At 39.0% G+C, this 26,480-nt stretch overlaps 1 protein-coding gene across 13 annotated transcripts in view; it reads left to right on the top strand.

Annotated features, from left to right (window-relative positions):
• The window catches only part of LOC134825030 (RNA binding protein fox-1 homolog 1-like), an 89,332-nt gene that overhangs the window by 40,774 nt on the left and 22,078 nt on the right, over positions 1-26,480 (top strand). For 2 of the 13 annotated variants that reach the window (XM_063837106.1, XM_063837105.1), the window contains exon 2: positions 10,274-10,352. The exons of 5 other annotated variants lie outside the window; for them this stretch is intronic. In XM_063837106.1, coding sequence (XP_063693176.1) covers positions 10,293-10,352 — 60 coding nt within the window. In that variant the 5' untranslated portion in view covers positions 10,274-10,292. Of the gene's footprint in view, positions 1-10,273; positions 10,353-19,984; positions 20,542-26,480 lie in introns of those variants that run through there. 6 more of the 13 variants (XM_063837107.1, XM_063837097.1, XM_063837098.1 and 3 more) reach the window with 5 other exon arrangements.

The following is a 26,480-nucleotide window of genomic DNA, read 5'->3' as shown; positions in this document are numbered from 1 at the left end:
CTGATATCCGCCCTCCCCACTGTCATATACTCCTCAGGGATGTTTAGAGGGATCCCACTCTGCAAATCGTCCTCCAGCACCCTCGCCAGTTTCTCCTCCAGCACCGAGTTGAGGAGACTCTCGATCCCCTCCAGTATCAAGTTATCTTCTTCCAGTCTCCTTTGTTCGGACATCGTCATTCCGCCCATCTCCGCTCCAATGTAGAGTTTCCCAGTCCATATATCTACATTTGCTGTCACGTTGGGGACTAGCGAGTATCCCCCGTCCTTCTTTACCATCCTCATTGTTCCTATCCAATTAGTCAGGGACTCGAACTCCGTTCTAATCTCAAGTTTTGGGTCATCACTACTCAGAGTGACCCGTGCTCTGAGGTGAACCAATACGGAGATACCGTTGTCGGTGATGCTTACTTCCGGGAGTTCAGTGCTGCTGATCTTCACGGTCTTCCTGTTAAATCCAGCCAGGATCCGTCCCTCGTTTTCAGGGAACTCTACACTCACTGTATCTATACGCTGGCCATTGCGCAACACATCGAAAGTCGTTCTACTCCCCTCAGTGCCTGTCTCTACCAAGGAAAACTTGAGTAAGTCGAAGTGGTGTAGATTCTGGATACCTCTAGAGATGAGGTCCTTCGTGAGGATGATGGAGACCCCACTGTTAGGACCTGGAACCACTCCACACCAGTCTCTAGCCTGTCTCTTCTTTCTAGCTGGTTCCTCGGTGGCAGGGATGTGGATAAAGGGAGGTGTGACAATTTGTGTGGTGTCTGGTACTCCTGTCAGTTCTATAACTGCGGGTGTAGAGATAACAGCACAGCTAGGTCCCCCTGTTATTACTGATGGGTTAAGGTCCACTTTCAGTTCTCCTCCTGATTGCAATGGCAACGAAAAGTCCTGGTTGAACATTGCATTGTCGAAGTTAACTGCAGCTTCACCCAACACTTCATTTGCTTTCTCACAAGCAACTTCCTCCAAATCTCCCTTCAGATCATCTTCAAAGATCCACACAATCATGTTAAGAATCCAGCTGTACCAGGAACCTGTAATGTTAATGTCGAGAGATCCCATACTCGACCTACAAGAACCCGAGTCATGTGAGAACCCAACTTTTCCGTTCGACTTCACCCCAAGATTGACCCTGTTTGAGATACTAAACCCATTTGAACTAACGTGAACTCCTCCATCAAGTGTCACGGAGTACCACCAGGACCTCTTGTTGTACTTCCAGCTCCCTGAGGCTCTTATAGTCCCTCCCATACTCGCGTCCACAACAAGTTGACCTGTTCCACTAGTGGGACTGCCATCATTACGGAGGGTGATGGAGGGGTTGAGGGAGAGGGAGGTTACTCTCACTCCCCAATAATTGAATGTTCCCCCACTTCCACTGTCACTTCCACTGAATGATGTTTCCTGGTGGGGTTAACAAATATTAAAATCACTTGATCATGACATTATGATCACATAATTTCCTAAGACTGTTATGAATTTGTATAATATTTCGAATATATCAGATGTAATTTCGACTTCAATTCTAGCCAAAGCACCCCCCCCCCCCCCCCCCCCCCCCCGAGTCCCATCCCTACCTTCAATTGTGTAGATATTATGTCGGCCACCTCGTCCGTAAAGTCCTGTAAGAACTGTTTGGAAACCTTGCCCATAACTCCTATGTCGAAAGGTGACACCAAGGCGGTACTACAAGTGGTAGCTACTACCGTCATCAACATCAGCTGTATGATCATTTCTGCTTCTTTTATTTGGGGACTCGTGTTACTTTAAGGAATATCAGCGCTAATAAACGGTATAACGGTAAATACAACGAGGATTGTAATCGTGCTTAAAGTATAAACTTGGACAGATCATGCGCTGAGCAAATACCAAACAGATTAAATGGTTGCAGAATACGGATAAGTTTATGACCAATTTAAATAACTTGGTTCCAAATCTAAAGCTCTGCGAATTTATCAGCAGCAGACAATTTTATAACATGTCGTTAACATGAACTCTAGAATTGAGACTATTGGTAACAGTAAGGGAGCATGTTCTTTATCGCACAGCAGACCCAGAAATTCATTTCACAGACTGTCCGAGATCTAATTAAACAGTTTCCGTATAGATAATTTGTTCATTATTGACTTGTAATATACATATTGTCAGTGATTGATAAGGATTTGGCATCTTCTTATTGGATTTTTCTCAATTTCTAACAGCACGTGTTTTTATTGAATTAATTTCTTCATCCCAGAATAATTAAAATTAATGGAATATTCCATTTATTTCTCAAGGATAATCACCTTTAGATAACAAAAATCAAGAAAAGGTAAATATGATACAGTTCATGGCTTATTCGATATATTTGTTTAATACGTATATTTTATATTTATTGCAATTGTAAACCAGTTTTTTTCAGGAACAACTGAAGTAAAGCGTGGTTAAACTTGAAGTTGTACATTGTAACTGTAAGAGATAAGTTTTTCAAAACATCAGCTTTCCAGAAAGAGGAAGAACTGCATCAGTTCCTCAGTGAACTATGAGTGGTCACATTATTGTTATGATGACGTCACGTTATTGTTATGATGATGTCACGTTCGTTACTGTTTTGATGACGCCACGTTATTGTAAGAATACAAATAATTTAAGAAGCTTCAATCTGCTGGGGCCAGGGACAAAAGGAAATCGCGGCATGTGCGGAATCGCGATTTTTCCCATTATTTGCGACAAATTTTATGTATAGTCTTATGTATCATGCAGTATAGTCTGTTAAAAATCGCGGTATCGCGATTTTTGGGCAAAATAATCGCGATTTTCTTTTGACCCTGTGCTGGGCAGGACATTCGTCATTCAAGTCAGTCAAGAACTGTTCATAGAATAAAATGCTAAGGACGTAGATATGAAGCATATAAATGAAATACAGTCAAAATTTAATTGTAGGAAATTATGAAAGCACATTAAAGTTCGACAGGGTTGATTTCTGGCGAACTTAAGTTGGTGAACTAGAGTTCGAATCTTGTCAGATACTTGTCACAAACGTCGTCGGATCTATAGTTCTTGATTTGCGTGTTATTGACAATATCGAACAGTGGGACCGCTTTTAAAAACTTACTGGGCCGGGGCGGTGAGAGCACCTTTGATTTGATTCACGATGTCAAGCCTTCGCATCTCGCCGATCTGCATACGTGGTTGCGAGAAGCATTATTGGATGCGCGCGCGCGACCCAGTAGTGCATCGCGCTACAAACCTTTGATCTAAGCGAGGTACTGGCCGGGGAGTGGTTTGATTATTTTTAAGAAGGAAAAAGGAATTCCGATAATTTCTAAGTTCTTTTATTTTCTTATTTTGTATATTCTTTGTCAGTGCAGTTTTTTTGTTCATTTTGGGTTAAATTGACTACAATACCAATTAAAGGTTAGTAATCAAGAGTCTAGTGGGGTTACATTTGATTCAATGTTAAATTGTAGTTAAATTGTAACTAAAGCTGCCAAGTTGTAAATTTTTAAAATTAAATGAAAATTAGGCGTTTCCCGGATAATCGGTTAACTGTCAAGATAATTGACGGATGTTGCTCGTCTAAATTTCTTCGAAGTAGCGCGCGCCGCTTTCTTCTCGAAATGTAGCGCGCGCCGGGTCTGATCATTAACAATGGTCAATTAAGATAAGCAATAAGGAGGAAATTTTTATATAACATTGTTCATGAACCAATTTGTGCTGCACGATGTATAATCGAAACTCAAAAGTAATGAATTTTTCAAATTCAAGCGTACTGATCCATTCCCAGGAAACCTAGCTTACCGGCTAGGGCCTAACTTCTAAAGTAAAAGAGATATAGAGACTTCCGGTTTTTTGCAAAATGTTCGCCTTGTAAAAATAACTTTTGAGTTATCCCAAAAAGTTTTATTTTTGATTTTAAATTTTGGGCCTTATAATAGTGCGCAACTTTAACTTTGCAGATTTTTGTCCTCTGATTCATGGCTGAATTGTATTACGTGATGCACTGATGCAATCACATTCTTGGAATGTTTGCATTGAAGCGTGCAATAAACTTACGAGCGACGAGCGACGAGCGTGCGCTTACCTGGGGACCTCAGGCAATTATGTTCATAAACATAATAATAGAGATAGGCAGTGCGCCATCGACTGTAAGACGCGCGCGCTGACCATTTAATGGTTTTTAGCTCGTATTTCGGCCAGCACATTATTTCGGAAACAATCAAAAAGTTATAATACTTCCCATATAACAATTTTTTTGAAATTTGGTCAGCTTACGTAAACACTTATGTTCTACTGAACCTAATTTAGTTTGAGCAATTTCGATGGTCAGAATTTGAGTTATCAACGAATTTATACCTATTTTATCATTTTTAGACCTCTTAATCAGAACCAATCTCTTCAAACTATATTAGGTTCGGTAGTTAAGTATGATTAGAAGGTTCTGACAAATTTTCAGCATGATTCATGCTCAGGAACCAAAGATATGACAGAATAATACGACAAAAATCAACGAATTTCGCCAAATTACGCGACTTTTACACCTAATTTTGCTTGCTAAAGCCGCGCACCATCAAATATGGCACATAGGCGAAACTCACTGATATGATCATTCCAAAAAGGTATAACAAATTTGGTACTGTGAAAATTCTCACAGTCTCTAGAAAACAATGGTACAAAAATTTTGAAAATCCGAGCAAGTTTATTTTTTATCGTGCACTCCCTAATAGAGATTCGGCTTGTAGCGCGATGCGTTACTGTGCCGCGCCGCGCTCTCAACGAGGCTTCTCACAGCTAGATCGGCGAGATGCGCTACTGTGCCGCGCCGAGCTGCCATGAATTGAAATCGTCAATTAAAGATTCGGCGGAATGACAGGCTGAGCGCGGCCCAGTAAGCGTGCGCGAGCTCGAACATGCTGTGAAGACGCGATCACCTCTTGTAGTAATTCGCCCAGCCAGTAAGGTTTGCTGGGTAAACTAAAGTCGTGATGACCAAATATTGAACAATTGCATTGATTTCATACACTGTTGTATGTTTATAACGGCCTATCAAGACGCCCGCCGAGTTGGACTCGTCGACGGATGATGATTAATCATTTTACACTCGACTGTTATTACTTGGGGATCTTAGGCTTCATGTTAATAAACATAGAGATTCGGCAGAATGACAGGCTGAGCGCGGTCCAGTAACAGTTAGCAGCAGTTTCTTTGCACTTAGCCCCTCCTGTAAAGTGCTACGAAGTAGCGCGCGCCGGGCCAGACCATTGACAATGGTCAAAACAGGACCTTTACTTGACGGATGTCACTCCATACGGATGTCACTCCATACTCGTCTAAATTTCTTCGAAGTAGCGCGCGCCGCTTTTTTCTCGAAATGTGATGGCAAGAGCTACGAAGTAGCGCGCGCCGGGCCAAATCATTAACAATGGTCTAAACAGGACCGTGCATATGGAACAAATATTTTACGAGTATCACCCGTTAAAAACCTACAAGTGATATTGGTTGACCATTGACGATGTCAACCCATCGAGATCGTTGCTTTGCGAAGCAAAGCAACGATCGACGATGCGAAGTAAGAATGCTGCGCTAGTTCGCGCGGCGTGTTGAAGCGGCGAAGTCCTCCAATACTTCCAATACTTTCAGATCGTTGCTCTGCGAATTAACAAAGCAACGATCTCGTCAATATATATAAAGCTAAAGTAATATAATAAAGTTTTGTCATACGTTGTATGACCCGCCGCGCACAAAGCTTTTTAATTTGGAGCTTGAGTTTACTGGACCGCGCTCAGCCTGTCATTTTGTAGCGCGATGCACTACTGGGTCGCGCGCGCATCAAATAATGCTTCTCGCAACCATGCAGATCGGCGAGATGCGAAGGATTGACATCGTGAATCAACCTGTCATTCCGCCTAATCTCTATTCGCTATGTTTATTTTAACGGGTGATACTCGTAAAATATCTGTTCCATATATTGGATGAGTCCAACTCGGCGCGCGTCCTGGTAGGTTGTAAACCTACAATGTTTATTAACATGATAGCCTGAGGTCCCCAGGTAAGCTTGAGTAATCATTATATATATTATATACCGGACATGTACTTTCTTATCTGAGGCTCTGTATTCCGAGGGGTCTCAATATTAGTAGTACAATGTGATACGTTTTCTAAGCACTAAGACAACGGTTTTTAATAAACCAGTCCCCGAACAAACAATATACTGTACTATTAGTCGATCTGTATTCTTGCTCTAGAAAAAAGAAAAAAGAAAAGATGGTCAGATACATAGAGTGCAACACCTGTGCCTTTTTTCTTACCTGCCAATATTTCACGATAGAATTCTATGTATGCTGAAATTTGGTACAGGCCCTGCTGAGCAGGATCAGCATTGGTTTCAGCAAGACCAATCATATCAAGACCAATCATATCAAACGAGTGCCCTATACTTTTGATTCAATTAAGAAGCTATCAAATTTAAATGCATTTCCATCTATATTGTAGAATAAAGTTTTTTAAAAATATCCTGTCATCACTCCTGGAGTAATGGATATTATATGTTTATTTCAATAAATATGATAATCAATAAATTAGAATATAATCTAGTCTTCTTTTCAGCTCACTCTTCTGAAACCTCTTCCTCTACATTCTCAACCTCATCATCAACTTCCTCATCTTCATCATCAACATCATCACCCCTGTCTTCATCGCTGGTGGTGTGTGCGAGATTTAGGTCCAGTTCGTCAACAGGTATTGCTTTCCCATAATACCGTCCTCTGTGTCCTCTCACTGCAATCAAAACTGTTTTAAGTAGCTCAAATCGCAAACGAAGTCTAAGATTTGCCATGATGAGGCTTTTGTCCTGACTGGTCTTGGCTGCCAGAAGTGTTGCCACTCGTTTAAGGAACATGGTAGCCTGTGGGCCCATACCTCCGGTGGTCGAGAATACAAGGCCATTGCAGGTTCCTTTTTCGATCTGTACACAGCGGTCTCCATATTTCCTTTCTTTCTCTCTCTCATGCTTCTTGTACATCTTTGCTGGGGTGTTGTGGTTAGCGTTGGATTTGGCTCCAGGGTGTAAAACCCTGATATCGAAAAATTGTAGAATAAAGTTGATAACTTGAGCTGCTTGGTTGCATGTAAGAACTCGATTTTAGTAACAACGACAATGTTCGAGTACAAGGACATATGATGCAATCCATGCATCCTCCTGGTTTCTGTTATCACAGAATCAATAGATTCATCATCAGATGGAAATGGACAGTAATATCAACCTCAAGCCTCCTAAGGACGGTTCTCTTGTCGGTGAGAGGTTCCCGGGGAACATCAAAGGGAACATGTGACATAACGAGCTATGTGGGGCAGTGACTGTGATTTTCTACAACAACTACTAAATCATCCATCCATAAAAGTGATTTACAAAATGACACCTAAACAGTAAACAGTGGTCGACCAGGATCGAAATTTTGTCCCAGCCGGTACCGGGCCAGGATTACCTCCAACCCAGCCGAGACCGATACAGGCACCAGGATGAAAACGAAAACCCGGCCGGTACCGGGATCAACGTCATACCGCCCGGGTACTGGGACCGGTACCGGGATTTTTCCAATATTTCTCCATTACTCCGTTAGAATGAAAAAAATATAAGTAAAACCTTCAAGGACAAACTGAAATATGTTTATATAAGTCAAAACTGACACAGAACTCATATTTGTGATCTGGCATTGGTTACTTAAACTAATTTAATCGAACATGGAGTTTGACGTTGGAGCTTTACACTTTACAATTTACATAACCTTACCTGAATAATTGAATTGGGTGAATACTGAATAGTGAATACTGAAATGAGAACTCTGTTTTACTTGTCCCTCGGTAACACAAGACCGTGAACTGTGACAGCATTAAAGTCAGAAAGAAGTCCATTACTCGTAAACGAAAATCTAAAATCAACGTCATGAAACCCATGATTATTTTAAATCTAGATTGACTCCAGTCTCCATTGTTGAATGATTTCATCAAAATGTTTTAGGAAAGTGTTTACAAGTTTAGTACAGATTTTCGAATTTTGGACTCAAATTTATGTTGAAAAAACTGAATTTATTTTGGAAAAATCCCAGCTAAAACCAAAATCCGGCCGGTACTGATACAAAATCGCCAAATACCGGATGGTATCCCGGCTGCGCCGGTATCCCGGTCAAGCTCTGACTCTGATATTAGTAAATGTGTATGATTTTTTAATATTGAACATACTCTGCAACCTGGTAGCGCGGCTGACACAAAATTAAAAATGTTGGCCTGGCTTGTGCATAACCTAGTAAATAACCTGCACTCCGATAAAAGCCGTTTGGAGAAACTCCGCAAAATGTTCATTTTAGTCAAGGGGCACAAAGAAGCATTACTAGCAATTGTGTCCTTTACCCTCTTACACAATTTGAACATTTTCGTGGCTAATTCATTGAACCACCACGTCAGACTTAATATTTATTTAGTATTAAACAATTCAGTAAGTTATCTTTTCATGTACACTGTTGGCTGTACTGAACCAGTGTTGCAAAGTAAAAATTGTGTATTTTTTGTACATTTTTTAGTGTAAATTAATTTATTAATTAATCACTTGTACACAGATCACAAATTATTTTATTTCAATAAAACTACTTCTGTATAATGGTTATATTGACATTAAATATTTGAACTAAATACGAATTGATTGTGGGTAAAAAATAAAATTTTGTTTTATTAAAATTTTGTTTTATTAAGCAAGCCGTTATGTGTTATCAGCAGTTACCTTCAATCTCATTCCTGGTATAGACGATCAACGGGACAGTTTTAAAACTATTTTAATAGTTGTATGTATGACCAAACTGAAATTAAATTATCATTAATTACTGATACATAGAACTTAGAGTACAGGGTCAGATAACAGCCCATGTAGTGCTTAACTCTAAGGGGAGCCCTCACTCTGCACTAACATGTGTCCTCAACAGTATGATTTCATACGCTGCATGGTGATTGGTGGTGCTAAGTGAGGGATCCCCCTTAAAAAAAGGGGGAAAAGGAAAAGCATCGTTAATTGAACACTTTGTCTTGGTTTGTTTTGGAACAGAAATGAACATATTGTTGAGATTGAGAAATGAACCATTTCTGTTACCTGTGTATTGTGCTCTGCCAATTGAATGTATTATCTTATAATATATGATTAAGAAGAAGTTGGTGATAGAGTTAATGGTATTACAATTCTATTCGATTTTCCAATCATTCAGCTTAATCAACAAGTGGGGCTTGCATAGCCTCAAATAAAATGAAGTCCGTATCTCACCCTAGGGATTGATGGCTTGAACCTGAAACACTACACCACAAATGACAAGCCTCTGTGCATCTAATGTACACCAACAGCTTTGGGGCAAACATGAAAGCTTTCTAAAAGTATGTGGATTAAATTTAGTCTCATTGTGTTAACGGAGGGATATTTGTCCCACTCTGATCTTATATTAAAGACATTAGATTGATCATAGGACTTCTGGCTCTTCTTTGCACATCTAAAATTGCATGAGAAGGTTAAATTGTAGGAGGAGATCATAGATATATAAAATGTATAGTACAATTTCAACATTAAACTCCACTCCATTCAATAAATGATAATGTCTCTGCTCCTTGATTATATCCCTAATGATACACTCATTACATAATATAAGATTAATTATTTCACTACAAGAGAAATGCCACTGTAGGATGCAAGGATGATTCCTTGAACTACACCACATAGAATATTCCTCCTGTATTGTCCTGTAGTTGTGAAAATAGTTAAAAATCATTGTCAAACCTTATATTAGCAGTGTTTATAATTCAATTTATTATTATTATTATATTATGATCAAAGATGCATATATTGATATGATTGAGTCCGTAGATATAACTAGTATATTATAAAAATAATTAGATAAATTATATTGGACAACCTTGCACCTGGACACTGGCCACAACAAACAACCAATTCAAAATAAAACTTTATTAAATGTTGACAAGACGTGAAATTGACAAAACTTTTAAATATTTTTGTACTGTTGTCACAATTGTATGCACGAATTAAGTTAAATTTATCATCAAGATGAAATGTGTTTTCCAGATTTCGGTTTAACCAGGTTTTTGTACTTGATTTAGTTAATATCAGTTGAATTTAGGGTAAATTCGTAACAAATAACTGTTAAACACATTCACAACACGTAATTTTTCCAAATTGATCCATGATATTTAAATTATTCCATAACAAGCTCCCAATATGAAATAACCAGTTATCTTATAGCAGTTACCACTGTGATAGTCATGTCAGATAAGATGAGTAATTTGCTCTCCTCACCAGCCCCTACTACCTCCTCCGAGCAGGTCAGTTTACTTTCACTTTCACTTTCTCTTTCTCTTTCACACGTTCAGGTTAGCTACAGCATCAACTCAGATTAGACCAGTTCCTGTCTAAAACACTGGCCACATAAAACATTTTTACAAAAAGGCTAGAGCACGAAATTTGAATTACCATTGTCATAGTGCAACAATTATTGAAATGATTAACAAAATAAACAATTGTAATGTGCATTGTACTTATAAATAAGGTACCAATTTTGTGAAGGATCACAATATACAGTTACATCTAAAACCCCCATTATACACGATTAAAAATGTTAATTGGACAATGTCCGCTGGACATATTCCCTTTATATATTACCTTGAAACAGCAGACTCATTACAATGAACAATTATATTTTCCAACGGCCCACTTTTACTAAGTGCACTGCTGCAACATGTTTTGATATGTTCACTTTCTGAATTACAATTCATAGAAACGCAATTTACAACAGCCGACCAATCATTTCCATTTGTTGCAACGTTAAATACAAGAGCTCGGAATGTTAAAACGATACATGCTAAGAGCTAGTGGGATGCCAAGTATTTGAGAGAGCCGAGTATGATGTGACAAGTGTGTTTCTAGAGGGTCACGTGATATGCTGAAGAGTGGACAATGAAATATAAACATGACATGCTTGATTAAGATAGTGTTTACTTGTGAGGGACAGTGTTTATCATAGTTGCACAATGCACAGCCGGCTTTGTGCTAGAAGACCATTGTAAAACACGGCGGAGGAATTATTTTTTGTTTTTTTTCGTTTGAACGTTTGAGTTTAATTTTTTGTTTTAAACGTTTTTTCCGTTTTTATATCTCTGTTTTGATATCTGTGCACGTTAAAGTCAAATTATGGTTTCATGGTATAATGATAATTATACAATGTTCATGAACTAGATTAATGTACAATGTACATAAACTAGATTAATAATCACATACTGAACTGTAACTCCTCGTTAAAATACTGACGTTCTCACTTACAGTATAGGTTAATTACCGTCATCAGTTGATCCCAGGCGATTAGCCGTCGTTTAACTCAAGACTTATTTTGTTCCATAGAATTTTTGTTTTCCGAGAACAAGGTTGTAATAAAGCTGTGAAGCTAGGATAGGATGATTGAGATTGTAATTTTAGTGCTCCATGTTGTTTGTTGAGACAGTAATTTAGTTATGCCCACGGTCGTGGAGCCAGCGGTACTCTTTCTCGAGATAATAGGCTGGAGTCATTGGGACTAAGAACCTTAGCCAGGGGTTCTGGGGCCTAAAATCATTGGGCTTAACGAAGCGCATCGTAAATAATTTGCTAGACACTACAAATATAAAGGTAAAGCGTCTCAATCGAGAATCCGCCAAAACGTGCTCCAATAATCCACATGTTTACACCACAAATACATAGAATCATTGAACTTGGCCCGAAACTATGAGTTGAGTTCAACTTGGCCCGAAAACTATAAGTTTAGTTCAGTGTGCCCTAATGCTGATCGATTAGAGATATGTGTAGGGGAGATTAGCTGGAATCTCTCTTCACAAGTAGATATAATAATCAACATGTACACAACACAACTTCGTACAATCATCTGGATTGCAAATAGCTTAGTAGTGTTCCTCAGAGGCATGTGGTTTTTGTGGTTTAAGTTGTTGTGTCAGCGAGTTTTCTTGGCTCTCCGCATGTTTTTGTGCATGTTGATGATATTGTGTGTTAGTAAGGGTTAGTGTTATTGTATAGGAACGACAGTGGTTGTGAATAGTGTCGGGTTGTTTAAAAACGCGGCACGAGCTTGCATTTTGAAAATGTATGGGAGTTATTTCAAAGGAGTGGCGAGATAACTTGAATAGTTCCAAGTAATTGCGAGATAACTCCATCTGTGGAGTCTAGGCGAGATAACTGTCAATGTTGTTGCTCGCAGTACTGTCTCAAAGGAGCAGAGAAAATGATTGTGCATCACTGTCTGGGTTGAGACTCGAGAGCTTATTAACTGTTTTACATGGTTGCACTTTTCCTCGCCAGTATTATTACAACATGGAGTATCAAACATAAGATTTGATCAACAAAGACTATGGAGCTACACGTTTTAAACTATCTTCACAATTAAATACATATATTGAATATTATGGAAACATTTTAACCGGGTTTGAACTTTAGCCAGTTCACACCCCCCCCTCACCCCTCCATAATGTGAAGATTTAGTTTCACTTCTAGACGAAACGCTCTAATATCCACGTTTAACCATGATGCTTACCATCGTGAAACTTTCCCTGTCGGGTTGATGATGTCTGAACTGTAAAACTAAGAACTGGAACTCAAATTATTGTGAACCCTCAGCGTGCATGACAAATCTGCCAAAGCTGTTCGGTTTGTTCTGTGTTCATTATTTCTCTGATTTTATTTTAAAATGCAAACGGTAAGAGGGTAAGACCATGAATAAATTGAAAGTATGTCACGTGACAGCGATTCGGTAAATTGTCTGCAAATTCCCAGAAACCAGGTAATATCGCAATGTAGATAGATTTAAGAGAGGAGATCTAGTGTTGAGTGTGGAGAGATCACTCACATCCTCGTGATAAGGATGAAAGTTCTACATTTAAGTGAATTGAAGAGGTAACAGTTAGTTGTACCCATGGCAACAGATTGCATTTTAATGTTCTCTTTCAATTAACGTTTCCCTCCAACATGCTCTCACTTCTCCCCGGATATTGTTAGCTCTCCTTCTTCTTAATAAAGACGTGATCTTATAAACCCCGCGAACGTACTGTTGTAATTAATATTGGTCTGAAAAAATTATGGTCATGAGAAATATGAATCGTTAGTCGAGATTTTTTATTAAAAACGGATATAATATCTTGATTTTTGGGATCTTTGGTCGTAGAGTTATTCGTTTGATGAAGGTTGTCATGATCGTTCAAAGGTTACCTTAATCTTTTTTGGATTAGTTCGCGATCGATATTTTTAGGGTTCTAATTAATTTGTCAGTTGTCAGGTCACGCAAGCAATAATCAAGCTGGATAATTTCAAGAGCTGTCATATCCTTACCTTAAATTTCAAGATTGCGAGTTGATTTAAACTTCTTCCAGTCGAAGTATTGGCATATATGTTTATTTGGTTAAATTACTCACGCTTTCCTTCCGTCAAATATCTCTTTAGCTATTTAAGTATTTAGCTCTTATTCTTGCATCAAATGAGGTTGGGTTTATTTTTGAGACAGTCGTTAGGGTTGTTGTTGAGACAGTCGATAGGTTTGTTGTTGAGACAGTTGTTTGGTTTCGATTATGTAAAGAATTTTATTGTTTTTAAAAGTAACCTTACCCGCTCTTTTTATAGAGCAATTTCCTCTTTTTTCCTCATAATTCAAGCCGTCCGTCCTTTTTTTCCGCGATTTTCAGTAATTTTCAAAGAGTTATAAGAAATACCACCTGTTTACCAACTATTTATGAAATATTCACGGCTTTAACGATCTCAGTAAATATTGCTCCCACCCTCTTCGTATTCGAATAAAGAGAAATCGGCGATGTAATTATATCGGATGATTCATAATGAAATACTCAAAATCATAAAAGTTCTGGGATAAGTTCGAATGAGTAAACCTAATTTCTTCTTACATACATTAGAATTGGAAGCAAATCCATTCTATACTACTACTAGCTGTAGCCGTGCTCCTAAAAGTATCTTGATTTGAATTACCCGCTTAATTATTTGTCAGTCCTAACCGTGAAACGGTTTAAATGCCAATTTGCCTAGTCGTTTTGATTGTTTAACTTTAAAGGTTGGCTCTTCAATTAAATGGTAGGCGCTTATGCAAATAAATGCCCTTTTTAAATCTATGTCCGATTAGGGCATAAATTATAACAATTCTACTCGAGATCATGTATAATGGTTGTAGTTAGCTTAAAAACTTATGAGCTTCCATCATTGACCAATCAAAGCTCGGAATTACCGTCACGTGACAAAACAAAAATGTTCAGTTTCGTAAACCACCACATAGTGCAGTGGACTCGCCCCAAAGAGATCAGATCTCCATCATTCCTCCAGCAAAGCAGAAAGTTTCAGTTATAATCCAGATCTATTAAAAGACTTTTAATTCTTTTTTATTAATTAATTAATAATTAATAATCAAGATGGTTAAAATAAAAGGGTGGTTCACAAATTATAACAGTTTACCGGTTTGGTTGGCCTAACTCTAGACACCCGTTGGGGGTGAATTTGTGCATTATAAAGTAAGTTATTACCTTAGCTAATAATAATAACCTAAGTTAATAATAATAACCTTAGTTCTTAGTAAATATAATATGTAAATCTAATTCATCTGGTGGGTCAGCATGGTCTATTATCACATCTCACCTCGACTTTTCACGAAAACGTACTACCTTACTGCCTTGATTCAGTCAACTGAATGAGAATAGACCATGTTGATTGCTGCCCCACCAGATGACTTAAATGCATGCATAGTTGCAACTTTGGATTCCTTGGAATCGAAATCATTGAACCTGGATTCTTCGGCTACTTAAACATGGCATGAAATACGTCTGTGGCATGAATCCCATCCCCATTAATATGTAAATCTAATAATGTTATGTAACTTTTAAGTTACTCTAGTGAGCGTCACTGTTCAATTTCGTCGAGAGAATATTATCATGTTTCGGACTCAACAAATTAACTGCCACTAAAGTAGCTCCGACTTATTCTGGTGTTTTTACAACGATACAATATTACATGGAGAAAGTTTCTGGAAACGTATCATTTAATTTATCAGTTTCGACAGATTTTTTGTTTTGAAAGCTTGGTAGTATCACGTGCTAATCGTTTTCAACTTGCTCTTATTCCCAATATTTTTACAACAAGATCGCATTAATCGCAAAACAATGACATGAAACAGTGAAACACGTACCATCCATCTCCTAATTATCCCTGCACGTGCTCAATTACACCGGTAATTGTTATCAATTACGCCGGTAATTGTTATTAAAACCTCACCTGATGCTGCTTCTCTAACTAACTCATTGTTTTCTCCTCAACCACACCGAACAATGACATTTGACAAGGATAACAGTTACCAAATATTTGCTTAACTGGATCTCAAATTGCCCAATTAAAGTGGATCTTGTTGGGTAATGAGTGCTAATTACATTTCCTCTCGGGAAATTGTCACTGTGAAAACATACCCTTTTAATTCGGATTCTTGCAGCTTGAGTTAAGTATTCACATTTCACTTGTGTTGAGTGGTGGGTTTTAGTAATAGTTTGCTGTTCAGATACACTTTTGTTGTGCCTGATTCTGTGAGCACAGCTTGTCCTAAAGTATATAATGTAAAATATATACTATAGGATACTTTCAACCAATAAGGTTTCAGCAATTCCTCCATTAGCCAATCACAGTTTAGCTTCCCCCACATGACACAAACTCACCAATTCTAGCATTACTCTCCTCTTTTGATCTGTTATTTTTTTCAGAACCAGCGCTCTGTACATATCAATAAGTGGGTGGAAAAATAGGAAGCCTTTCTTACTCACCATTTGATCATTTCAAGCAAGTCCCATTTGTAGTTCCTAGTTTCAACAAGCCGTGTTTAAAACGTTCATAACGTTACATTACTCTGGAAATATTACTCTGAAAATCATTGTTTGTAATTAGAATGTTTATAGTGTGGTTACCGGCAAGGTAAGAACTTTCTCTCTGACCTGGTGGATCAGCTCCAAGTTCTGTAAGATTAGCTCCTGGAGTCCCATTTCCTTCACGCAACTTCGCTCGTGTAAAATTTGTCATGCATTTCCACATCTCTCAGATAGGTCACTCTCTCCCTTTCCCACTGGGCGCTCTCAACCAATAGGGGTTCAGTGATTCCTCTCTTAACCAATCACAGTTTAGCTTGCCCTGGCACGTGACACAAACTTACCAATGACAGTCTACTATTACGTCAATCAGACTTTAGTCTGTTCGGAACTGTAAACACAAGCCCCAGACGCGGGAACCCGGCCCGCTAACTGGATTATATTTGTCACGTGTCCAAAAACCGCGCGCTGATTGCCCTGATACGACACGTGGGCTAAACACGGGCTTCTGATTGGCTGGTCCTCCAAGACGTGAACGCAGTGTTTGGATAAGAATAATATTCAGGAGGCACAATATGGAAGTACATTCCAGCTCGGGTAGATTCCTCTCTCTCTCTCTCTCTCTCTGTGATACCGTCTCCCTCTCGTTTTATATTAGCTGTTTTTATAAGGTTGATGTCACGTACCCACTCTGCTTGTTCTGGCTTCGTTTGTCTGGTTTACAATTGTTAGGGGGCTCATATCGGAATGAGAATTACTCCTAGAGACATAAGAAAGGTTTCTAAAGGAGCAATCCTCCTTCTTCCTACCGCTCATCCTAGCTTCTCTGATATTTCAGTTTTCTAAATTCCACACTCCCTACATTCCACCCCTTCTCATGCACATTGGAATTCTTCTCTCTGATTGGTTAATGCATGTCACGTGACTCTAACTCCGACTTTTCGTTCGCTGTTGAAGTTTCCCGTTGATAGCTTTCTGTCAGCAGCTCGAAGCTTATTCAAAAATATCACTAACCGTTTACTCGATGTACATGTTGCTCGGCCGCTCTCCCTCGCTTACAATACACAGAACAAACTCCTCGGTACTAGCCCGCGACTAGACGTATCGTCGTCATGGCAACCTGTAGTTATAGTCAGGGCAACTTGACCCTGCAGGTATTTCAGGAATTTCAATCTATCGGGAAAAGGCTTTTTTTAGGTTAATCGCAGTTGCTTTATATTGGCTGTACAGGAAACCTTGGAAAGTCATTGTCAGCTATGCCCTGCTGCTTTGCACGTCACGTTTGCTGCTCTAGTGAAAGTTATTTCCTGACCAGTCTCCGGTCTCTTTCTTCAAAGTCGTTATTTTTTATCCGTTTGGAACCCTTGCCTCTGTATCACTTGCACTTGTCAGGACCATACACCGTTAAAGTGTCTGGCATGTTGTACCGTGGACGGTGGATGTTTAACCGTATCTGTATTGACTTCTACTTTATGTTTTATTCTACTTAATGTTTATGTTTTCTACTTTATGTTTTAGTTTCGCTGAGAATATATTTTTTATTTCATATTTTGATGGTTCTTATTTTAAATCACTCTGAAAAATGGAAACTTCTTCTTTATTTCTTTGCCTATTCTAGTTAATCGTTAATCGTTTTCTTGGTCCAGAAACGCAGTACACTCTAGGAACCCCAGCTGTCCCCAGCCCCAGAAACCCCAGCTGTCCCCAGCCCCGGAAACCCCTCCTTTCTTTAAACCCTGGCTCCCTCCAGTCTATTGTACTGTATTACACGTTGTTTTGTCATCTGATATACCCATTACAGCCATTCACAGATGTGTCACATCATGAAGCAACCTTGATCTTTACACACTGGTGTTCCCTTAAACAACCCAGTCTGTCGGTAATTGGTTGATAATTGATCTCTGATTGCATGCGGAGCCCGAAATAATTCCATAAATAGTTTCAGTTTTGTCACATTCAGTTTTGTCACATTCTCCCTGTGTCTAATATGTAAGGAGCTGATCATGATTTGAGGACGAGTGTTTACCTGTGTTAATTACCTTCTAATAAACACATGCCTGCTCTGTTGATAACACCACAGTGGTGTATATATCATATGTATACATCATATTGTGTCGTGGGCCACATTTCTTTATCATCACATATTATATCCTTTACTAATAGACAAGACTTCTTGACTTTCTGACTTTTTGACTTTCTGACTTTATGACTTTCTGACTTCTTGACTTTTTGACTTCTTGACTTTTTGACTTCTTGACTTCTTGACTTCTTGACTTCTTGACTTCTTGACTTTTTGACTCCTTGACTTCTTGAACTTTTTGAACTTCTTGACTTCTTGAAGATATGATATTTAAGAGCAACTAAAACGTAGTGACTGTAGTTTGTACACGTACGCCCGCGAAATGATTAAATCTTTAGCAAAAAACACTTCTTGGCGGCTTCTTCACCCTTCAACGATCATGACGTCTAAGACTAAATAGATATTATTTTAAGAAAAAAACGGTTAGTCAAGCTCGCCCAAGATTGGGAGTTGTCAAATAATCTCCAACTTAAATGAAAATTCGACTGAGCGGACACTTTAAACAGTTTAAACAGTTGGTAGAAGTATTTAGTCTACTGGCTAAGGCTGAGCTATGACGACCCTTAATTATATAATTTCCGTAAAACTACCAATAGTATCAGGTGACGTAGTAGAATCACGTGACGTATTAGAATCACGTGACGTAGTAGAATCACGTGACGTATTAGAATCACGTGACGTAGTAGAATCACGTGACGTAGTAGAATCACGTGACGTAGTAGCATCACGTGACATTTAAACCACCTTTCACAGTGCCTTACTTACAATTAAACCAACCGGGTTTTGCAAGTCAATGTTACAATTCTCGTAGTACCTTCGTGAGAGGCCTTTAATGCTCTTTGACCCCAAGGCTTTAATTTTAGGTTCATTTATAGTTATCTAGTGAAGACTCCAATGAGAATCTTAAATACTAAGTGATCTTGATGATTTATTTGCGGTAAAATAGTTATCTAGTGAAGACTCCAATGATAATCTTAAATACTAAGTGATCTTGGTGATTTATTTGCGGTTTTATAGTTATCTATTGAGACCATCGTCACCTAAACTGTTTTATTAAACACTTTTATCGACCAGTAAACAACCGGGATTCCCGGCGACGGGAGACAGTTTTTCACTGGGACACTTTTTTTCACTGGCTAGACACAATCATAAATAAAGTAGGAAAGGATTACTACAGAAAAAGTTGGTCCCGTGTCCCTATCAATATTCACTCAATCAAAATCGTTGGAATTCTTTAATCTTACCATCTTGGTGTTTAAACTGTAACCTAATTTCGAGGACCATGATTTCGAGACGTCTGACGATTAAGCAACTTATTTTTAATTTCTCTCCGAGAGGCATCTTTATGAATATGGGCACCCAATTAAGCTGATTGCGCGCTCTTTAAGTTATGTGCAAACTGGTTCAATTGGGTTTAGTTGTCGGTCGTCCGAATATGGATCTCTCAATACGTTAAATAACTGTCCCCTGATATTTTTGAAAACTGTTCCTTTTGTTTAAAAACCATCTCTTTGTTTGCAAAACCCCTTTTCTGTTTACCAGAACTTCAGTTACTGTCCACTCACATAACGTAACCCGGAGATTCCTAAGAAAACTACTATTTAACGTGGTCGGAGTAATAGTCTCCCGTTAGCTCATGCGGCCCATCACCTATCAATAGTAGTAGTAAAGATTGTAAAGTTGAAATGTACACTAATTTAAGCGATATAAATAAGTAAAATGCTGTTCTATATGAGAGTAAGAAAGCTGTAGAGGTTTATAGTGGTCACTGCAAGTAATTACCCTTCGGACACCTCTCTGTGAGCAGAGAGTTTCCTGTGCTCTGATTGGTTCGTGCGTGTCCCATGATAAGTATAACGGGTTGTGAGTGGTCGGTGTGGATCAGGTCGACCCAATTCCTCGTTGCCACACCAAAACCTGGCAACTCCAGGAGTCTTCAGCCAATCAGAAGACAGGAACATGGTCTGGTGGCGTGTTTTATCCAATGAGGGGACGAGAAGCTCATCTCAAACAACTGTGAGTGATCATATGTGTTTACTGAGTATACCGTTTATTACAGCCTTTTTCGTGCACTCGTGTTTCTCTGCTGCAACCTTCATCTCCAAATATCGTGAGACATCCAACTTACTTTACTGGACACATTCTTGATCTTAGAAGTTAAAGAGAAGACCCGCGTCTTCAGAAGATCCAACAAGAAACTCAGAAACTCCCCAGTAATACTTAACTCAATAACTCCACAACAAGGAACATCTTACAAACCCTCTTACCATGACAGCACTCTGGACTGCTCCAATGTTTTACTATGTTAATCCCATGGCTGGACCCCCTCCACCAAACCCCCACCATGGTGGCATGTACCCTTACCCACCTCAACACACATTCGTACCTCCTCCCCCCGTTACCATGACAACGGGTCCTGCTCAGGAGAGTGAGGAAGCTATGGATACAACCGAGCAGGGGGGTGCTGTGGAAGTGGCGGCTAAAGAAGAGGGAGGTACTGTGGAAGATGCGGAGAATCAGGGAGAGGCTGGAAAAGAGGAAGACTCCGAACAGGTATTTGATTTACCGATGTTTGAGCTTCCATTAACTGGGTATATTTACTGGTTCTGGTAGTGGTGTGTGATTGTTGAGTTTGTCCTAATTGCCACGACGTAATGAATCATTCGGTAACTTGCTTCCACGATTAATAAGGCTCCAGCCTCCGTGATTTTGTCTGTACTATTTCCTTGGCTCATTAATGCTCCAATACCTAAATTTCACTGTTTAATCATGCAATCGGTAAAGCTTCGTAATTCTAAAAATATTACCTCCGCTGTAAGAAACTCAGTCAGTGCAATATTTAATTATTTACTCGATCCAATCTATTTAGTTAACCGTAATTCTAACATTGCATACTTCGAATATTGATTATTCCTACTTGAAATTTCGAATTCCTTTTAATATTTCGTCTCAGAAAAATCTGTCGGTAAATAATCTTCTCTGCTACCATTACGGTCAACTCCGTCAACATTACCCAACATAATATACTGATAGCTGGTTTTACGTTTCTCTTGTAACTAAAATGTCATTGTAACATGGTCCATTAAGATTGCTAGAGAACCATCTCATTGTCACTAAGTACCCTATCTAACAACCTGACAACAGTGCTCCAAGAAAATACCTTAATTTCGGGATATTAGCTAGTGTGTTCTACAAGGTAGCACCTTGCTTAGAAGTCAGGTTGATCTTGAACGTAAGCAGCAAGGTTGTTCGGTGATCAAATCCATGGATGCTTTGAAGCTTTGCTATTTTGGGTTAGACTCTGTTTGTGAGAGAAAGGTGTTCTAACTAACACCACAAACAAACCGTGCGAATTTATTGGTATTGAATGGTTTTTTGTGTAACTAGTAGACGGTAATTAACGATAATTAACGATAATTAACGATGATTAAGCTGTTAAGATTTTTTTAAACCGTCCAATCCAAAATATTAATCAAACAATTATTTATTTTCACGGCACACAAACAATATTGATAGTTAGTAAATCAGTGGAGACTTGAGGAGGTATCAAGTGCCGAAGGTCACTGCTTATCGTTGAATTTGAGAGCGACCTGTGCTTGAAACCAGCTCTACCATCCTCTACATCATAACCAATAGAACCTCCTTTAGAGGAACTTAGCACTTAGCAGACAACTCGTAATGATACCACTATCTCTAACTGTAGTATATTGTATAAGGGATAGTATCTTGATACTATCTGTTGCACAGCACCCTCAGACTAAACATTGTTGGGTTTGTGAACAGGGTGGTCCAGATTTTAAGCCAAGTGGAGATTAAAAAGAAATTTAAAAGCTCCTAGATTGATGAGATTAAAAGCATGAGGTTGTGCGATCTCTCCCGTGGGTATTTCAGCCACGTTTAGCCTCCCTATTTTCACAGGCCCCCGCTTTATCAGGCTGTCACTGGATCAGCCTTGGTCGCGTACGGCGTACGCAAACACACAAAATAATGAAAACTACGTTTTCATAGTCTCCAATCAACACTAATTTTAGGAATATTTATTCACATTTTGAGGCTCGCTCAAACCGGATATCTTATGCTTGTGAACTGCAAATGATGTTTAGGAATGTTCAGATTTTAGTTTTAACTTCCCTTTCAAAACCTATCCAAGTATCAACTATCCGAGCACCCGTTAATTTAATTTTAATTCTCCAGTAATCACCATCACGTGCAGCTGCATGTTCTCAAACCCAAACCCCTGGCGTCATCTGACCCAACCGACCAGTCAGACCACAGGATGACCTGTCACGTGACCATCTCCACCAATCAGACCGCGGGATTGTGATACCTCAAACCTCCCAGGTTGATCAGGGAAGGTTTGGGCTCATTCTCGGTCCGGTTCAGGCTGTGTGCGACTGAGTGTGATTCTATTAATATTTCGCTTTACCACGACCTCTCCGTGGCACATTAGTCTGGATCATCTAGAGCAAATCTAATCTTCTAATTCTGTACTCACATTATTGAATTTTCCAGCGTAATAATATGAAAACTGGGGCATTATAATCCGCGCTTCTTCTTCGAGCCAATCACAGTCCGTTCATCATATCACGTGGTATCTTTCAGCCAATCACCGAGCGTTTCACTGGTCACACGACACATCTCAACCAATCGGCTGGCAGTATTTCTAAATCCAGGGAGCACAAAGAATCGTTAGCGGCATCATTAGGGAGGGTATGATTGAATTAACGGGATTGGGAGGAGGTTGAGTGTGTAAGGGGGTGTTTGGACCCTGGACTCAGGAGTGATTTTACTTTTTAGCCAATAGTAAGACCACGTGATACTGCCCCATCTCGCTTACATTTACCTGAAATAGAACCTTGAAGCTGTACCGTGTAGAAGTAAACAAACCTACAGTTTACACCCTACACCCTACATTAGTGGTGTAGATTGTAGAAGTAGACTCACTCACACCCTTCACTCTACACTCTACACTCTACACTCTACACTCTACACTCTACACTCTACACTCTACACTCTACACTCTACACTCTACACTCTACACTCTACACTCTACACTCTAAACGCTACACTCTACACTCTACACTCTACACTCTACACTCTAAACTCTACACTCTACACTCTACACTCTACACTCTACACCCTACACTCTACACTCTACACTTTACACTCTACACTTTACACTCTACACTCTACACTCTACACTCTACACTCTACACCCTTCATTCTACACTCTACACTCTAAACTCTACACTCTACACTCTACACCCTACACTCTACACCCTACACTCTACACTCTACACTGGTATAGAAGTAAACTCACCTAAACCCGCCAAAATACCCGGTTTTTACAGTTACCCTGTTTTTAAGGAGCACTACAAGTGATTTTTAAGTAATTTAAGTTGCGATCAACCATTGGAAATGGAAGCTCAAAAGCTTGCGTAAATTCAAGAGCAGGTAGATTAACTCGCTCCTATATTACTTCTATTGGTCGTCGTTAAACGAGGGTCAATTTTTAGTCTACGGTTGGAGCGTTTAAAATCAAGTCCTCTAAAAGGATTGGTTTCAAACAGTTGTCTCGAAATGTCAGAAACTCTGCAAGGAATATTATTTCCGAGGTAGTAAGACTGTCAGTCGTCGTGAAATTGAGATTATTGTTTCAGCTTCTTGCTTTCGAGAGGAGTTTCTAAGTATTTCTTAAAATAATCACACTGAGGTGCTGACACACCCCGAAACTTAACAGACCACTCCCACCATTTAATTTAAATTTCGTTTCCATAATTTGAGTTGCCCATTGTTCGATGTGAGTACATGACCCACTATAATTAACATTGGAAGTCCATCTGAACCACAATCTGCTTACTTTGTTAACTACATGAATCTTAGTGATAGAAAACTTGAAAACCACATGACGTTTTAAAATACACGTAGAACTGCTGTAATATCAAAAGTTTACCCAACAAGGGAGAGCGGCGAAACACCACATTTCCATCCTTAATAGTATAATCCAGACCCATATACCCACCTATAACTGTATAACTATCAGATAACGGAGGAGTGCAGAGGCGACACTTTTATCTGAACTAGACAACAGTAGAGATTTCAATATAATTTGCTAGAGAGAGGGGAGGGGGCAAGTCACCTAGCATTGTTTGTGTATCCTCCGCTCTCTCTGCTTGATCATTACATTATATATTGTGTCGTCCTGTTTCTCCACTGCTGTACAATTGTTATTACTATAGTTTGTCGCTTGTTGGACTTAAGAGCTATTTTAGGACCAGGTCAGGGGTAGAGGCTGGAGATGTTTTGAAATGTATCTAGTTTTGGGAATCGGGAAATAATCGTCGTTATATACGTGCACTGTTACTCAGGGACTTACTCTATCTATTGTATTCTACCCTTCTTTATTACGTGTCATTTTGACGTGTCTATGTGATATTATCACGACGCAAACATATCCAATACACACGGTGCGGTGACCGAGAATATTGAAACAATTTGTCATACTTTCATGAAATGAAATCAGTTTATATGAAAGATGATTAATCTAAATTTATGTTTTAAACTAGAAAACTTATGACCGGGTATGCGTTATTTCCAAACTTCTCTACGATAATGTTATTTAAATATTGTTACAAATCGTAATTCAAACATCAAGATGACTTTATGACTGACACGTTTTCTCTTTTTTGCGTTTTTTAATATTTAACGAGCACGGCTTATTTCTGAACGCATGATTAAGTTAAGCGTTAACAATTTATTATTCAATATTATTTTGCACTTTCTTGTTTCATCAGAGCTCTGAGGTCATCAAGTTGGTCGTAATTCATTCGATTTTTAGCTTTATCATGTTTGTACTTTGTTTGTTTTTGCTTTACTCCAAACGCACGGTACTTTGGTAAAAAATGCTTTCTGAGATGTTAAATTTCCGAACGTGACATTTGCTCATGAAGAGCATTATTACCACTACCAAGTTTCTGAGTCACCGCCCCATCACCATTTACCATCAGACACTCGATATTCAAGTACCAGATTTCTGTTGCCTCGATGGTCAAAGAGATCGGATAAATTAATATTATACAGACGACTTACCATCGTTGTCTGGGAACAGTTTAATATTCAATTATATTGCCATATTAAGTAAATATATTCGTTTTTCTCTAGAAAACTGTTCACATCAGTTTACAATCCGCCGCCATGATCACCTTCCATTCTCTTTAAATTGAGTCATACATTTTGCAACACTAAAAACCTTCCATTCTCTCGTCTTGGTAGTGGTAGCAGCACGTGAAGTTAAAGACCATTTACTGTGAAAGAGGTCCCAGTCTCCACGCCCATTCTAATCGATGCAAAAGACCACAAATGAGCACGATATAGTACAGTAACAGATGAGCACGAGATAGTACAGTAACAGATGAGCACGATATAGTACAGTAACTGTATTATAGCTGTGCAGTGTTTTAACAATTCATTTCAGTCACCTCCCTTCACATGCACCCTATTATAATGTCCATGTGATTTGTCTATACTCTCGCTTATTACTTCTGTATAAACTCCAGGGTATGACCCTTTGGGATCGTTCGCAATGCATTCTATATTCCTTAGCCCTCTATCAGAGTTGGACTAGGCATCTCCCAAACCTAATGTAAAGATATATTATTTAACAAAACTAATGTAAATAGAAAGGACATAAAAGATTTAAAGAATAGTTACACAGATAAATGTTCTCGAAATAGTCATTATAAATAGGAAATATCACGTGCCTCAACGGGAGGGGGTTTGCAATACCATCTTACCAAGTGTGTTTACACGCAATCACTTAAGTCCTGTCCTTGAACCCTTCAATCTCTCTCTCTCTCTCCCTCACTCGCTCTCTCTCTCACTCATTACACAAACAGATTTACATTGTAACCTGATAGCTCCCCAGTTATATTAACGACCACAATGGACCCAGCGAGCAATCTGATAGGTTAGAAAAAGTCACGTGGGGTAATTCCAGCGCTGTGATTGGTGGAGAGCTCCATTGTGGAATGTGACTCGTTTCCATGAGAGCCTGGTGAGCTGGCCTGGTGAGCGCGCTAAACACCCCCGATATAACCGACTGGAGTGCCTCCTTTCTTTTTCGCTCTGTAAACTCTGGAAACCTGGGACTGTAATTGTAGACTTGAACCTTTTTTTTGCTCAGTAAACGTTGCCTTTCTCTGTTTAATTGTTCACTTCGACCTTTTCTTTTTTTGCTCAGTAAACGTCTTTTCTCTGTTTAATTGTTCACTTGAAACTGGGCCTTTTAAATTTGAACCTTTCTTTTCTAAACTGCGTAATCTGACCGGTTCCATCTCGTGTAAAATTGTGTCGTTTTACAGTTTAAGTTTTAAAAATTGTGTCGTTAACTTCCCCGCGTTAAGATCTCACAGATTGAGATGAACTTTGGTCGGCACTTGTGCAAAGCTGCACCATTTATGATCACCTAATTGCTGCTGTCAAACACACCTTTT

Source organism: Bolinopsis microptera, chromosome 13 (genome assembly GCF_026151205.1).
Source record: "Bolinopsis microptera isolate Bmic1 chromosome 13, MBARI_Bmic_1.0, whole genome shotgun sequence".
NCBI lineage: Eukaryota > Metazoa > Ctenophora > Tentaculata > Lobata > Bolinopsidae > Bolinopsis > Bolinopsis microptera.
This window is presented reverse-complemented; position numbering and strand designations above follow the sequence as displayed.